A 14762-nucleotide genomic window follows, 5' to 3' on the forward strand; every position below is an offset into this window, starting at 1 on the left:
TGTGAATTGCTTTTGTAACATGTTCTCACAGTAAACGCGCTGGCATATTTCAGAGGCGCAGTCACATACGTAGAGCGCAAACTTCGGACATCAGACCATACAATCCACGGATACCTCATAGTGGATTTATATTTTTTGATGTGTGGATTAACGGCACGATTCTCTTCGATTTGTAACTGATATGTGACGGAGTCTTGCTGGTAAAACGGAATAAAACACGTTGGTTGTGGTGCGTCAGAGGTATCGGACAGAACAATGAAACGGCAAGTACTGTTGGCAATCTCCATCTTCTGCCTCAGGTCTGTGATCGGACAGGTCAGCTACTCAATCCCAGAGGAAATGGCAAAAGGGTCTTTGGTCGGTAACATTGTACGCGATTTAGGTTTAGATATCAAACGGCTTAAATCAGGCAAAGCTCGTATTTATACGGGAGACAGCGTTCAGTATATCGAGCTGAACAGAGAAAGAGGAGTCCTCCTTATTAAAGAGAAAATAGATCGCGAATCGCTCTGCAGACAGACAACGCCTTGTGCTTTGCATTTTCAAATAACGCTAGAGAACCCACTGGAATTGTTCCCAGTTACTGTAGAAATTACCGACATTAACGACAATGCTCCAGTTTTTCAGAAGGAGGAAAGGGGGTTTGAAATAAGCGAGTCTGCAGTCATCGGCTCTAAATTCATGTTAGAGAAAGCAATAGACCCTGATATCGGACTGAATGGCCTTCAGAGATACACTCTAAAGCCGAGTGACAATTTTGTGCTTAAACTGCATACTCAGTCTGATGGAAGCAAAAAGGTAGAGATGATTTTACAAAAGCCGTTGGACCGAGAGAAACAAGAACACATATCTTTAATTTTGACAGCGGAGGATGGAGGAGAGCCACAGCGGACTGGAACAATGCAAATTCATATAACTGTGCTGGATGCAAACGACAATGCTCCTGTTTTTAGTAAACCCGTCTACAAAGCAAGCATCACAGAAAACTCTATAATGGGAACACTCGTTACTAAGGTTAGTGCTTCTGATGCAGACAAAGGCTCAAATGGGGAGGTGACCTATGTCATCGGGAATAGCATGGACACTGTTTCAAAATTATTCCACATCAGTAATGAAGGAGACGTGATACTAGATGGTCCTATAGATTATGAAACGGAAAAAACGTATCACATCGATATAGAGGCAATTGATCAAGGTGGACTGTCGGATTCAAGTAAGATTATAATTGACGTAACTGACGTCAATGACAATAGCCCTATAGTGAATATGATATCAACATCAGGCTCAGTCCCAGAAGACTCAGTCCACAAAACAGTAATAGCCTTAATGAGTGTAAATGACCCTGACTCTGAAACCAATGGGAGAGTCAATTGTGTTATTAATGAAAATATCCCGTTTGAAATTAAATTTACATCAAATAATTTCTATAGCATCGTAACAGACAGTGATTTAGACCGAGAGAGAGCCTCTGAGTATAACATCAGTGTGACCTGCTCTGATGAGGGAGTGCCCTCCCTCTCCAGCAGCGTCACTCTCACCTTACAGATCTCTGATGTGAATGACAACGAGCCTGTTTTTGAGAGGAGCTCATATGAGGCCTACATAGTAGAAAACAACACACCAGGCCTCTCTATATTCACAGTGAAAGCCAGAGACGCTGACTGGAAGCAGAACGCGCGTGTTTCTTACCTCCTGGAGGACTCCTCTGTTAACGGAGTGCCAGTCTCCTCATATGTGTCCGTCAGTGCTGATAGTGGAGTCATCCATGCAGTGCGCTCTTTTGACTACGAGCAGATCAAAGACTTCCAGTTCCGCGTCAAGGCGCAGGATGGAGGCTCCCCTCCACTCAGTAGTAATGTGACCGTGAAAGTACTGATCCAGGACCAGAACGACAACCCCCCTCAGGTTCTGTACCCAGTCCAGACTGGAGGCTCTCTGGTGGATGAGATGGTGCCTCGTTCAGCAGATGTGGGCTACCTGGTGACTAAAGTGGTGGCTGTGGATGTGGACTCTGGACAGAATGCCTGGCTCTCCTATAAAGTGCAGAAAGCCACAGACAGGGCGCTGTTTGAAGTGGGCTCACAGAACGGAGAAATCAGAACTATCCGCCAAGTGACTGATAAAGATGCTGTGAGACAAAGACTGACTGTGATAGTGGAGGACAACGGGCAGCCCTCTCGTTCAGCTACAGTCATTGTTAACGTGGCGGTGGCGGACAGCTTCCCTGAAGTGCTGTCGGAGTTCACTGACTTTACTCACGACAAGGAGTACAACGACAACCTGACTTTTTACTTAGTGTTGGCTCTGGCTGTAGTTTCCTTCCTCTTCATCACGTGTGTGGTGGTTATTATCTCAGTGAAAATCTACAGATGGAGACAGTCTCGCATCCTGTATCACTCCAACCTGCCTGTGATTCCATATTATCCACCACGTTACTCAGACACTTTGGGGACAGGGACTCTCCAACACGTGTACAACTACGAGGTGTGCAGGACGACTGACTCCAGAAAGAGTGACTGTAAGTTCGGCAGAGCTGGTAGTCAGAACGTGCTGATAATGGAGCCCAGTTCAACAGGGACGATGCAGCGGATACAGAGTGAGAAGAGCATCCTGGATGAACCAGACTCTCCTCTAGAGGTTAGAAAGGCGTTACATCACTCTCACCTTCTGTAACAATTAACATCACCAAACGCTTCAATCAAATGTTCCAATATGCGCTCAAATGCTATTGGTCTCTTCTTTTTCAGCACCTTGGAGAGCAACATTAAACCATGCGTGTCATTCAGTGTAACAGATTTTAAATAATGGCCATTGTTCATCCCCATACTTTGATTTTTTTTTAGGTCTGTTAAAATATTAATTAAGGCGCGATCTATCAGCATTAAAATATTCTTTCAACCCTCATACGTTTTTTCTCAGCTTTTCCACCTCTCCCTTCTCATAACACGTTTCTGCAGTTTTGCTTTCTGAACTCAATGGGCCGCTGTTGCCTTGTCTGTTGCAGTACTGCTATATTTACAGCAGTACCGCCTCTTCATTTCGACGTATTAGAGAGAAAGAGCAGGCGCAGATCGCATTGTCTTCGGTAGAGGAGCCGAAATACACGACGAGGCACAACGGTCATTCTGTGGCTACACATTTCAGGACTATTTTCTATTCATATTTCGTTTGAATGACGACTTTGACTTTGTGACGGATTTTACGAGGCTGTCGATTCTTCCTGCCGACATATTTTCAAACAATGAGAGGGCAAGTACTGTTGTTTGTTTCGATCCTCAGTCTTAGTACCGTCTCCGGACAGGTCAGCTACTCTATTCCAGAGGAAATGGCGAAAGGCTCGTTGGTTGGAAATATAGCTCAGGATTTAGGTTTAGATGTGAAACGACTGAGGTTGGGTAACGCTCGTGTTTATTCTGGTGACAGCAGAGAGTACATCGAGCTGAACAGCGAAAGGGGAGTCCTTCTTATCAAAGAGAGAATAGACAGAGAGGCGTTATGTGGTGATACGACACCATGTGCTGTGCATTTTCAGATCGTGTTGGAGAATCCTATGGAATTTTACAGTGTAACAGTTGAAATTACAGACATTAACGATAATGCACCAACATTTGAAAAAAACGAAATTAAATTCACAATCAGCGAATCTGCAATTGTTGGGGCTAAATTTGTTTTAGAGAGAGCTGTGGATTTAGATGTTGGTACAAATAGTCTCGAAAGTTACGTACTTAAACCAAGTGATCATTTTTTACTTAAGCTGCACAACCAAGCTGACGGCACAAAGAATGTTGAAATGGTCTTACAAAAGCCTCTGGACAGAGAGAAAAACGAGCTCATGTCTTTGGCTTTGACGGCTCTAGATGGAGGAGAGCCACAGATGTCAGGAACGATGCAGATTCTCATCACAGTGTTAGATGTGAATGACAATGCACCTGTTTTTACGCAGCCGATCTACAAAGGCACTATACCTGAAGATGCTGCAAAAGGCACGATCGTGACTACTGTCAGTGCGTCTGATGCTGATCATGGGTTAAATGGTAAAATAACGTATTCAATCACAAATACTTTGGATGACGTTAGACATATGTTTGAAGTAAATGAGGACAATGGCGAGGTTAAGTTGATTGGACGTTTGGACTATGAAAAGAAAAGAAATTTTCAGATCAACATACGCGCAATGGACAACGGGGGACTAACGGATTCTTGTAAAGTGATAGTAGATGTTGTCGATATAAATGACAATAAACCAACGATTAAAATCATGTCAAAATCAGCTATTATATCAGAGAATGCAAATACCAACACAGTCGTTACAATGATTAACGTCCAGGATCCAGACTCAGGTGAAAATGGTAACGTTCAGTGTTTTGTAAATGAAAATATTCCCTTCTTATTGAAATCGACATCAAATAATTTCTACAGTTTAGTAACAGACAGTGATTTAGACCGAGAGAGAGCCTCTGAGTATAACATCAGTGTGACCTGCTCTGATGAGGGAGTGCCCTCCCTCTCCAGCAGCGTCACTCTCACCTTACAGATCTCTGATGTGAATGACAACGAGCCTGTTTTTGAGAGGAGCTCATATGAGGCCTACATAGTAGAAAACAACACACCAGGCCTCTCTATATTCACAGTGAAAGCCAGAGACGCTGACTGGAAGCAGAACGCGCGTGTTTCTTACCTCCTGGAGGACTCCTCTGTTAACGGAGTGCCAGTCTCCTCATATGTGTCCGTTAGTGCTGATAGTGGAGTCATCCATGCAGTGCGCTCTTTTGACTACGAGCAGATCAAAGACTTCCAGTTCCGCGTCAAGGCGCAGGATGGAGGCTCCCCTCCACTCAGTAGTAATGTGACCGTGAAAGTACTGATCCAGGACCAGAACGACAACCCCCCTCAGGTTCTGTACCCAGTCCAGACTGGAGGCTCTCTGGTGGATGAGATGGTGCCTCGTTCAGCAGATGTGGGCTACCTGGTGACTAAAGTGGTGGCTGTGGATGTGGACTCTGGACAGAATGCGTGGCTCTCCTATAAAGTGCAGAAAGCCACAGACAGGGCGCTGTTTGAAGTGGGCTCACAGAACGGAGAAATCAGAACTATCCGCCAAGTGACTGATAAAGATGCTGTGAGACAAAGACTGACTGTGATAGTGGAGGACAACGGGCAGCCCTCTCGTTCAGCTACAGTCATTGTTAACGTGGCGGTGGCGGACAGCTTCCCTGAAGTGCTGTCGGAGTTCACTGACTTTACTCACGACAAGGAGTACAACGACAACCTGACTTTTTACTTAGTGTTGGCTCTGGCTGTAGTTTCCTTCCTCTTCATCACGTGTGTGGTGGTTATTATCTCAGTGAAAATCTACAGATGGAGACAGTCTCGCATCCTGTATCACTCCAACCTGCCTGTGATTCCATATTATCCACCACGTTACTCAGACACTTTGGGGACAGGGACTCTCCAACACGTGTACAACTACGAGGTGTGCAGGACGACTGACTCCAGAAAGAGTGACTGTAAGTTCGGCAGAGCTGGTAGTCAGAACGTGCTGATAATGGAGCCCAGTTCAACAGGGACGATGCAGCGGATACAGAGTGAGAAGAACATCCTGGATGAACCAGACTCTCCTCTAGAGGTTAGAAAGGCGTTACATCACTCTCACCTTCTGTAACAATTAACATCACCAAACGCTTCAATCAAATGTTCCAATATGCGCTCAAATGCTATTGGTCTCTTCTTTTTCAGCACCTTGGAGAGCAACATTAAACCATGCGTGTCATTCAGTGTAACAGATTTTAAATAATGGCCATTGTTCATCCCCATACTTTGATTTTTTTTTAGGCCTTTTAAAATATTAATTAAGGCGCGATCTATTAGCATTAAAATATTCTTTAAACCCTTATAAGTTTTTTCTCAGCTTTTCCACCTCTCCCTTCTCATAACACATGTTTCTGCAGTTTTGCTTTCTGAACTCAATGGGCCGCTGTTGCCTTGTCTGTTGCAGTACTGCTATATTTACAGCAGTACCGCCTCTTCATTTCGACGTATTAGAGAGAAAGAGCAGGCGCAGATCGCATTGTCTTCGGTAGGAGAGCCGAAATACACGACGAGGCACAACGGTCATTCTGTGGCTACACATTTCAGGACTATTTTCTATTCATATTTCGTTTGAATGACGACTTTGACTTTGTGACGGATTTTACGAGGCTGTCGATTCTTCCTGCCGACATATTTTCAAACAATGAGAGGGCAAGTACTGTTGTTTGTTTCGATCCTCAGTCTTAGTACCGTCTCCGGACAGGTCAGCTACTCTATTCCAGAGGAAATGGCGAAAGGCTCGTTGGTTGGAAATATAGCTCAGGATTTAGGTTTAGATGTGAAACGACTGAGGTTGGGTAACGCTCGTGTTTATTCTGGTGACAGCAGAGAGTACATCGAGCTGAACAGCGAAAGGGGAGTCCTTCTTATCAAAGAGAGAATAGACAGAGAGGCGTTATGTGGTGATACGACACCATGTGCTGTGCATTTTCAGATCGTGTTGGAGAATCCTATGGAATTTTACAGTGTAACAGTTGAAATTACAGACATTAACGATAATGCACCAACATTTGAAAAAAACGAAATTAAGTTCACAATCAGCGAATCTGCAATTGTTGGGGCTAAATTTGATTTAGAGAGAGCTGTGGATTTAGATGTTGGTACAAATAGTCTCGAAAGTTACGTACTTAAACCAAGTGATCATTTTTTACTTAAGCTGCACAACCAAGCTGACGGCACAAAGAATGTTGAAATGGTCTTACAAAAGCCTCTGGACAGAGAGAAAAACGAGCTCATGTCTTTGGCTTTGACGGCTCTAGATGGAGGAGAGCCACAGATGTCAGGAACGATGCAGATTCTCATCACAGTGTTAGATGTGAATGACAATGCACCTGTTTTTACGCAGCCGATCTACAAAGGCACTATACCTGAAGATGCTGCAAAAGGCACGATCGTGACTACTGTCAGTGCGTCTGATGCTGATCATGGGTTAAATGGTAAAATAACGTATTCAATCACAAATACTTTAGATGACGTTAGACATATGTTTGAAGTAAATGAGGACAATGGCGAGGTTAAGTTGATTGGACGTTTGGACTATGAAAAGAAAAGAAATTTTCAGATTAATGTACGTGCAAGAGATAACGGAGGACTAACGGATACTTGTAAAGTGATAGTAGACGTTGTCGATATAAATGACAATAAACCAACGATTAAAATCATGTCTAAATCAGCTATTATATCAGAGAATGCAAATACCAACACAGTCGTTACAATGATTAACGTCCAGGATCCAGACTCAGGTGAAAATGGTAACGTTCAGTGTTTTATAAATGAAAATATTCCCTTCTTATTGAAATCGACATCAAGTAATTTCTATAGTTTAGTAACAGACAGTGATTTAGACCGAGAGAGAGCCTCTGAGTATAACATCAGTGTGACCTGCTCTGATGAGGGAGTGCCCTCCCTCTCCAGCAGCGTCACTCTCACCTTACAGATCTCTGATGTGAATGACAACGAGCCTGTTTTTGAGAGGAGCTCATATGAGGCCTACATAGTAGAAAACAACACACCAGGCCTCTCTATATTCACAGTGAAAGCCAGAGACGCTGACTGGAAGCAGAATGCGCGTGTTTCTTACCTCCTGGAGGACTCCTCTGTTAACGGAGTGCCAGTCTCCTCATATGTGTCCGTCAGTGCTGATAGTGGAGTCATCCATGCAGTGCGCTCTTTTGACTACGAGCAGATCAAAGACTTCCAGTTCCGCGTCAAGGCGCAGGATGGAGGCTCCCCTCCACTCAGTAGTAATGTGACCGTGAAAGTACTGATCCAGGACCAGAACGACAACCCCCCTCAGGTTCTGTACCCAGTCCAGACTGGAGGCTCTCTGGTGGATGAGATGGTGCCTCGTTCAGCAGATGTGGGCTACCTGGTGACTAAAGTGGTGGCTGTGGATGTGGACTCTGGACAGAATGCGTGGCTCTCCTATAAAGTGCAGAAAGCCACAGACAGGGCGCTGTTTGAAGTGGGCTCACAGAACGGAGAAATCAGAACTATCCGCCAAGTGACTGATAAAGATGCTGTGAGACAAAGACTGACTGTGATAGTGGAGGACAACGGGCAGCCCTCTCGTTCAGCTACAGTCATTGTTAACGTGGCGGTGGCGGACAGCTTCCCTGAAGTGCTGTCGGAGTTCACTGACTTTACTCACGACAAGGAGTACAACGACAACCTGACTTTTTACTTAGTGTTGGCTCTGGCTGTAGTTTCCTTCCTCTTCATCACGTGTGTGGTGGTTATTATCTCAGTGAAAATCTACAGATGGAGACAGTCTCGCATCCTGTATCACTCCAACCTGCCTGTGATTCCATATTATCCACCACGTTACTCAGACACTTTGGGGACAGGGACTCTCCAACACGTGTACAACTACGAGGTGTGCAGGACGACTGACTCCAGAAAGAGTGACTGTAAGTTCGGCAGAGCTGGTAGTCAGAACGTGCTGATAATGGAGCCCAGTTCAACAGGGACGATGCAGCGGATACAGAGTGAGAAGAGCATCCTGGATGAACCAGACTCTCCTCTAGAGGTTAGAACTGGTTAGCTATCCGTGTCTTCGCTGAAGTCATGCTTTAAATCACTTGTCTCTTATTTTCAGCACCTTGGAGAGCGGCATAATTATATATTGAAAATCGTGCATCTCTTCTCTCAAATTTCCCCTTAGATTTCCTTTTACATTTTCACACAATCTAATTTCTTAGATATTTGCAAGTCATCTTCCTCATTTAGTCACTATGTCATTCTTCCAGTAAATGTACTATCAAGCAATACTGTGGATTTACATGAGAAGTGTTTTTCTTTGTTGTTTTTTTATTTGCAACCAAGGTTGATCAATTTGTTTTCCACAGTTTACATGCAGTGTAACATTATGAACTCAGAGTGCCGCTGTTGGCTAGTCTGTACTAAATTTACCACACTCATTGTACCTCCCATCGTCTCTTTATTTTAGAGAGAGAAAGAGACAGAAACGAAGCGCATTGCCTGGAATTTACCGGAGATACAGAACTCGATACCTCTCTTTTTTTGTTGTGAATATGCTGTAAAAAAAAAAAACTGCATCGACTGAAAAAAATCGCAGGGCAAAAATCCAAAAGCCATACATTATATAGACTGGGATTACGGCGGACAGAACAATGAGAGGGCAAGTACTGTTGTTTTTCTCGGTCCTCTCTCTCGGCTCGGTGCTCGGACAGGTCAGCTACTCCATTCCTGAGGAAATGCCAAAAGGTTCACTAGTTGGCAACATGGCAAGAGATTTTGGCTTGGATGTAAAAAGACTAAAAACGGGTAAAGCTCGTATTTTCACCCGAGACAGCGACGCATATATTGAGCTGAATAAGGAAAGAGGAGTCCTCCTCATCAAAGATATGATAGACAGGGAGGCGCTCTGTGGTCAAACGACGCCTTGTGCTTTACATTTTCAGATTATATTAGAGAACCCGATGGAATTTTACAGTGTAACAATTGAGATCACAGATGTTAATGATAACCCTCCGTCCTTCGAAAAGAACGACGTCAGATTTAAAATCAGTGAATCCGCTGTCAGTGGGGCTAAATTCATATTAGACCGGGCAGTTGATCCTGATGTAGGTTCAAATGGATTGCAAACGTATAAACTTGAACCAGCAGATAATTTTGTTGTTAAATTGCATGATCAAGCAGATGGGACGAAAAACGTAGAAATGGTCTTAGAGAAACCTCTTGACAGAGAAAAAAACGAGCATCTTTCTTTAGTTCTGACGGCGGTGGATGGGGGAGAGCCGCAGATGACGGGAACAATGCAGATTTTAATTACTGTTTTAGACGTGAATGACAATGCTCCTGTTTTTACACAAACAATTTATAAAGCCTCTATAAAAGAAAATGCACCGGTAGGAACAGTTGTAGCGACAGTTACTGCAACAGATGCAGATCATGGATCTAATGGTAGAATAACTTATTCAATTTCAAGTATATTAGATCATGCTCGTGGTTTATTTGAAATAAATGATGAAAGTGGCGAAATTCGGCTAAAAGGAAATGTTGACTATGAAAAAGCTCGAACATTTCAGATAAACATTCGTGCAAGTGATGATGGAGGACTCGTTGACTCCTGTAAAGTCATGATCGACGTCATTGACATGAATGACAATAAACCAGATATCCATATAATGTCAAAATCAAATGTGATATCAGAGGATGCTAAACCCGACACTGTTGTGACAATGATAAATATTCAGGACGCAGACTCGGGTGAAAACGGCAAGATCCAGTGTAGTATAAATGATAATATTCCTTTTGTGATGAAGTCTACAAACAATGATTTCTACAGTTTAGTGACAGACAGTGAATTAGACCGAGAGAGAGCCTCTGAGTATAACATCAGTGTGACCTGCTCTGATGAGGGAGTGCCCTCCCTCTCCAGCAGCGTCACTCTCACCTTACAGATCTCTGATGTGAATGACAACGAGCCTGTTTTTGAGAGGAGCTCATATGAGGCCTACATAGTAGAAAACAACACACCAGGCCTCTCTATATTCACAGTGAAAGCCAGAGACGCTGACTGGAAGCAGAACGCGCGTGTTTCTTACCTCCTGGAGGACTCCTCTGTTAACGGAGTGCCAGTCTCCTCATATGTGTCCGTCAGTGCTGATAGTGGAGTCATCCATGCAGTGCGCTCTTTTGACTACGAGCAGATCAAAGACTTCCAGTTCCGCGTCAAGGCGCAGGATGGAGGCTCCCCTCCACTCAGTAGTAATGTGACCGTGAAAGTACTGATCCAGGACCAGAACGACAACCCCCCTCAGGTTCTGTACCCAGTCCAGACTGGAGGCTCTCTGGTGGATGAGATGGTGCCTCGTTCAGCAGATGTGGGCTACCTGGTGACTAAAGTGGTGGCTGTGGATGTGGACTCTGGACAGAATGCGTGGCTCTCCTATAAAGTGCAGAAAGCCACAGACAGGGCGCTGTTTGAAGTGGGCTCACAGAACGGAGAAATCAGAACTATCCGCCAAGTGACTGATAAAGATGCTGTGAGACAAAGACTGACTGTGATAGTGGAGGACAACGGGCAGCCCTCTCGTTCAGCTACAGTCATTGTTAACGTGGCGGTGGCGGACAGCTTCCCTGAAGTGCTGTCGGAGTTCACTGACTTTACTCACGACAAGGAGTACAACGACAACCTGACTTTTTACTTAGTGTTGGCTCTGGCTGTAGTTTCCTTCCTCTTCATCACGTGTGTGGTGGTTATTATCTCAGTGAAAATCTACAGATGGAGACAGTCTCGCATCCTGTATCACTCCAACCTGCCTGTGATTCCATATTATCCACCACGTTACTCAGACACTTTGGGGACAGGGACTCTCCAACACGTGTACAACTACGAGGTGTGCAGGACGACTGACTCCAGAAAGAGTGACTGTAAGTTCGGCAGAGCTGGTAGTCAGAACGTGCTGATAATGGAGCCCAGTTCAACAGGGACGATGCAGCGGATACAGAGTGAGAAGAACATCCTGGATGAACCAGACTCTCCTCTAGAGGTTAGAGTTCATAGTAGAAGCAAACCACATCCACTTTTAATGTCCAGTACCATGGACAGAGACACCGCATAGTATCACTATCTATCTATCTATCTATCTATTATTGACATCTATCTGTCTTGACATCTTTGAAAAGATTCAAACATGTCAATCCATCATGTCGTTATTTCTGCAGTTTCTTCTTACGTCCCTAAGTGCCGCTGTTGGTTAGTTTGAGGAAAATAAGGCTCTACCTTAGTGGAGTCCTCCCTCGTCTGTCTGATGCGTTACTAGAGCTGTATTTTAATCGGAACTATAGCCCGACAAAGCCAGCCTCCCAACACTCAGCAATGTTCTCATAATCAAATAGTTAATCTGTTTTTAACACGGTGGTTTTTGTTTTTCCATTCGGATTTTACCAAGGCTGCCGTCGTGATGGGTGTTCTTTGTTGTGTGCCCGTGAAAAAAACATTTTCATGGTGGATGCTGCTTCTCTGCATTTGTGTCGCAGAAATGGCACTCGGACAGGTTCGCTATTCCATACCCGAGGAGATGGCGACAGGCTCTGTTGTCGGGAATATCATTCAGGACCTAGGCTTGGATGTTAAGCGGCTGAAATCTGGGCGGGCTAGGATATTTACCGAGGACGGCAGTGAGTACATTGGCCTGAATGCAGAAAAGGGGACTTTGGTGGTGGCTAAAAGGATAGACAGAGAAGAATTGTGCAAGCAAGTATCCCCCTGCTCTCTTCATTTCCAGATCATCCTTGAAAATCCAATGGAGTTGCATAGAATCGATGTAGAGATTACCGATATTAATGATAATGCTCCGTTCTTTTCGAAGAAGGAATACAGTTTCCAGGTTAGTGAATCAGCCTCACCGGGGGCTCGCTATTCGCTCGAGAGCGCCAGAGATCCCGATGTAGCACATAACACTGTTCAGTCATACAAGCTCAATCCTACAGATAATTTCAAACTGAATGTTATTTCTCGGCCTGACGGAACAAAATACATTGAAATGGTTCTTCACACCTCGCTTGACAGAGAAAAACAAGAGGAGCATTCACTAACTCTGACAGCATTTGACGGCGGCAATCCTCAGAAATCGGGTTCTGTCAAAATAAATGTCGTTGTGTTGGATGCAAATGACAATGCACCTGTATTCAGTCAGTCTATTTACAGAGTATCAGTTCCTGAAAACGCGTCTAGGGGCACTTTCATTGTAAGAGTCAAAGCCACTGACAATGATAAAGGAGCAAACGACGAGGTCGTGTATTCCTTCTCCCACCACACCGACAGCGCATCATCCCTGTTTAATATGGATGCTCATACCGGGGAAATTACCGTAATTGGTGTGTTAGATTACGAGAAAGTTAGAAATTATGAAATTGATATTGAAGCTACAGACAAAGGAGGGCTGGCAGACACAAGCAAGGTGCTGATTGAGGTGACCGACCTAAATGATAATGCCCCTATCATAAGCATAATTTCCCTCTCCAATCCCATCCCAGAGGATTCGGCCCCAGACACTGTTGTAGCAATGCTCAACATCAAAGACTTGGACTCAGGTAAAAATGGCCAAGTTAAGTGTTTTATTAGCAAAGATTTACCTTTCAAAATCAAGTCATCATCGACTAATTTTTATAGCCTGATGTCTGACGATGTTTTGGACCGTGAATCTGTGCCAGAATATAATATAACAATAACTGCAGTGGACGAGGGCTCCCCGTCTTATTCTACAAACAAAACTATTAATTTAAGGATATCAGACGTTAACGACAACGCCCCAAAGTTCCCACAATCATTTTTGACCGCTTTTATTAATGAAAATAATTCACCTGGTATGTCACTCCTGTCTGTCAAAGCCAGTGACAAAGACTTTGGGAACAATGCGCGCATTTCCTATTTGCTCGAGGATAGCCAACTGAATGGGATGCCAGCCTCAACTTATTTCTCAGTGAATGCAGAGAGTGGAGAGATACTTGCTGTGCGTTCCTTCGACTATGAGCAAACAAAAGAGTTCAATATTCACGTCAAGGCGCAGGATGGAGGCTCCCCTCCACTCAGTAGTAATGTGACCGTGAAAATACTGATCCAGGACCAGAACGACAACCCCCCTCAGGTTCTGTACCCAGTCCAGACTGGAGGCTCTCTGGTGGATGAGATGGTGCCTCGTTCAGCAGATGTGGGCTACCTGGTGACTAAAGTGGTGGCTGTGGATGTGGACTCTGGACAGAATGCCTGGCTCTCCTATAAAGTGCAGAAAGCCACAGACAGGGCGCTGTTTGAAGTGGGCTCACAGAACGGAGAAATCAGAACTATCCGCCAAGTGACTGATAAAGATGCTGTGAGACAAAGACTGACTGTGATAGTGGAGGACAACGGGCAGCCCTCTCGTTCAGCTACAGTCATTGTTAACGTGGCGGTGGCGGACAGCTTCCCTGAAGTGCTGTCGGAGTTCACTGACTTTACTCACGACAAGGAGTACAACGACAACCTGACTTTTTACTTAGTGTTGGCTCTGGCTGTAGTTTCCTTCCTCTTCATCACGTGTGTGGTGGTTATTATCTCAGTGAAAATCTACAGATGGAGACACGAGCGCCTGTTTTATAAATCCAGTGGGAATCTTCCTGTTATTCCATATTACCCACCCCTTTACGCAGACGTAGGAGGTACTGGTACACTGAAGCAAGCCTTCAGTTACGAGGTATACGGAACTACTGACTCCCGGAAGAGTGATATGAAGTGCTCCGGACCCTTCAGTCAGAGCACTCTGAGTGTTGACCATAGTGCTACCAGGACAGTGCCAAGGCATAAAACAGAGTCAGAGAGTATGCTCACAGAGGTGAGATCAGCTGCTTCCTTGCTTCCTCAAAACCATTGATCCCATATTTTTACTTTGTTTTGTATTTTTCTTCAGTTCAGTTTCAACCACTCTAGCACTAGTGGATAAATCTGGTACTGTACATACTGAAAGTACTCACTGAAAACTCTACTCAGACTCACAGATTGTTGTTATTCAGCCAAAAGTTGTCAACAGATATTTGAACACTCTGCACCTCACACTTTATCTTGTAGCTTGATTCAAGGTAATGAATATGTATATATGGGTATGAGAATTAAAAATTGTGTGGGGGATGGTGGAGAAAATTGAGGCATATGATAGTAAATTGAGCAT

The 14762-nt window shown here is 44.3% G+C and overlaps 4 protein-coding genes across 6 annotated transcripts in view; all 4 read left to right on the top strand.

The window, feature by feature from the left end:
- The window catches only part of LOC139206758 (protocadherin gamma-C5-like), a 110369-nt gene that overhangs the window by 41904 nt on the left and 53703 nt on the right, over positions 1 to 14762 (top strand). Inside the window, exon 1 of one of the 3 annotated variants that reach the window (XM_070836334.1) lies at positions 6233 to 8617. The exons of 1 other annotated variant lie outside the window; for it this stretch is intronic. In XM_070836334.1, coding sequence (XP_070692435.1) covers positions 6233 to 8617 — 2385 coding nt within the window. Of the gene's footprint in view, positions 1 to 6232; positions 8618 to 9221; positions 11607 to 14762 lie in introns of those variants that run through there. One more of the 3 variants, XM_070836335.1, reaches the window with a different exon arrangement.
- LOC139207558 (protocadherin beta-16-like) lies at positions 247 to 2673 on the top strand. Its single transcript, XM_070837296.1, has one exon. The coding sequence runs from the start codon at positions 256 to 258 to the stop codon at positions 2671 to 2673; it is 2418 nt and encodes an 805-aa protein (XP_070693397.1). The 5' UTR covers positions 247 to 255.
- On the top strand, positions 3242 to 5662 carry LOC139207559 (protocadherin beta-16-like). The gene has a single exon (XM_070837297.1). The coding sequence runs from the start codon at positions 3242 to 3244 to the stop codon at positions 5660 to 5662; it is 2421 nt and encodes an 806-aa protein (XP_070693398.1).
- Positions 12099 to 14468, top strand: LOC139207560 (protocadherin gamma-A11-like). The gene has a single exon (XM_070837298.1). It carries the CDS (start codon positions 12099 to 12101, stop codon positions 14466 to 14468), a length of 2370 nt encoding a protein of 789 aa, XP_070693399.1.

The sequence above is a fragment of the Pempheris klunzingeri genome, chromosome 9 (genome assembly GCF_042242105.1).
Source record: "Pempheris klunzingeri isolate RE-2024b chromosome 9, fPemKlu1.hap1, whole genome shotgun sequence".
Lineage (NCBI taxonomy): Eukaryota > Metazoa > Chordata > Actinopteri > Acropomatiformes > Pempheridae > Pempheris > Pempheris klunzingeri.

Coding starts and splice junctions, on each gene's coding strand:
- LOC139207560 (XM_070837298.1), top strand. CDS start 12,099: ATGGCACTCGGACAGGTTCGCTATTCCATACCCGAGGAGATGGCGACA.
- LOC139207558 (XM_070837296.1), top strand. CDS start 256: ATGAAACGGCAAGTACTGTTGGCAATCTCCATCTTCTGCCTCAGGTCT.
- LOC139207559 (XM_070837297.1), top strand. CDS start 3,242: ATGAGAGGGCAAGTACTGTTGTTTGTTTCGATCCTCAGTCTTAGTACC.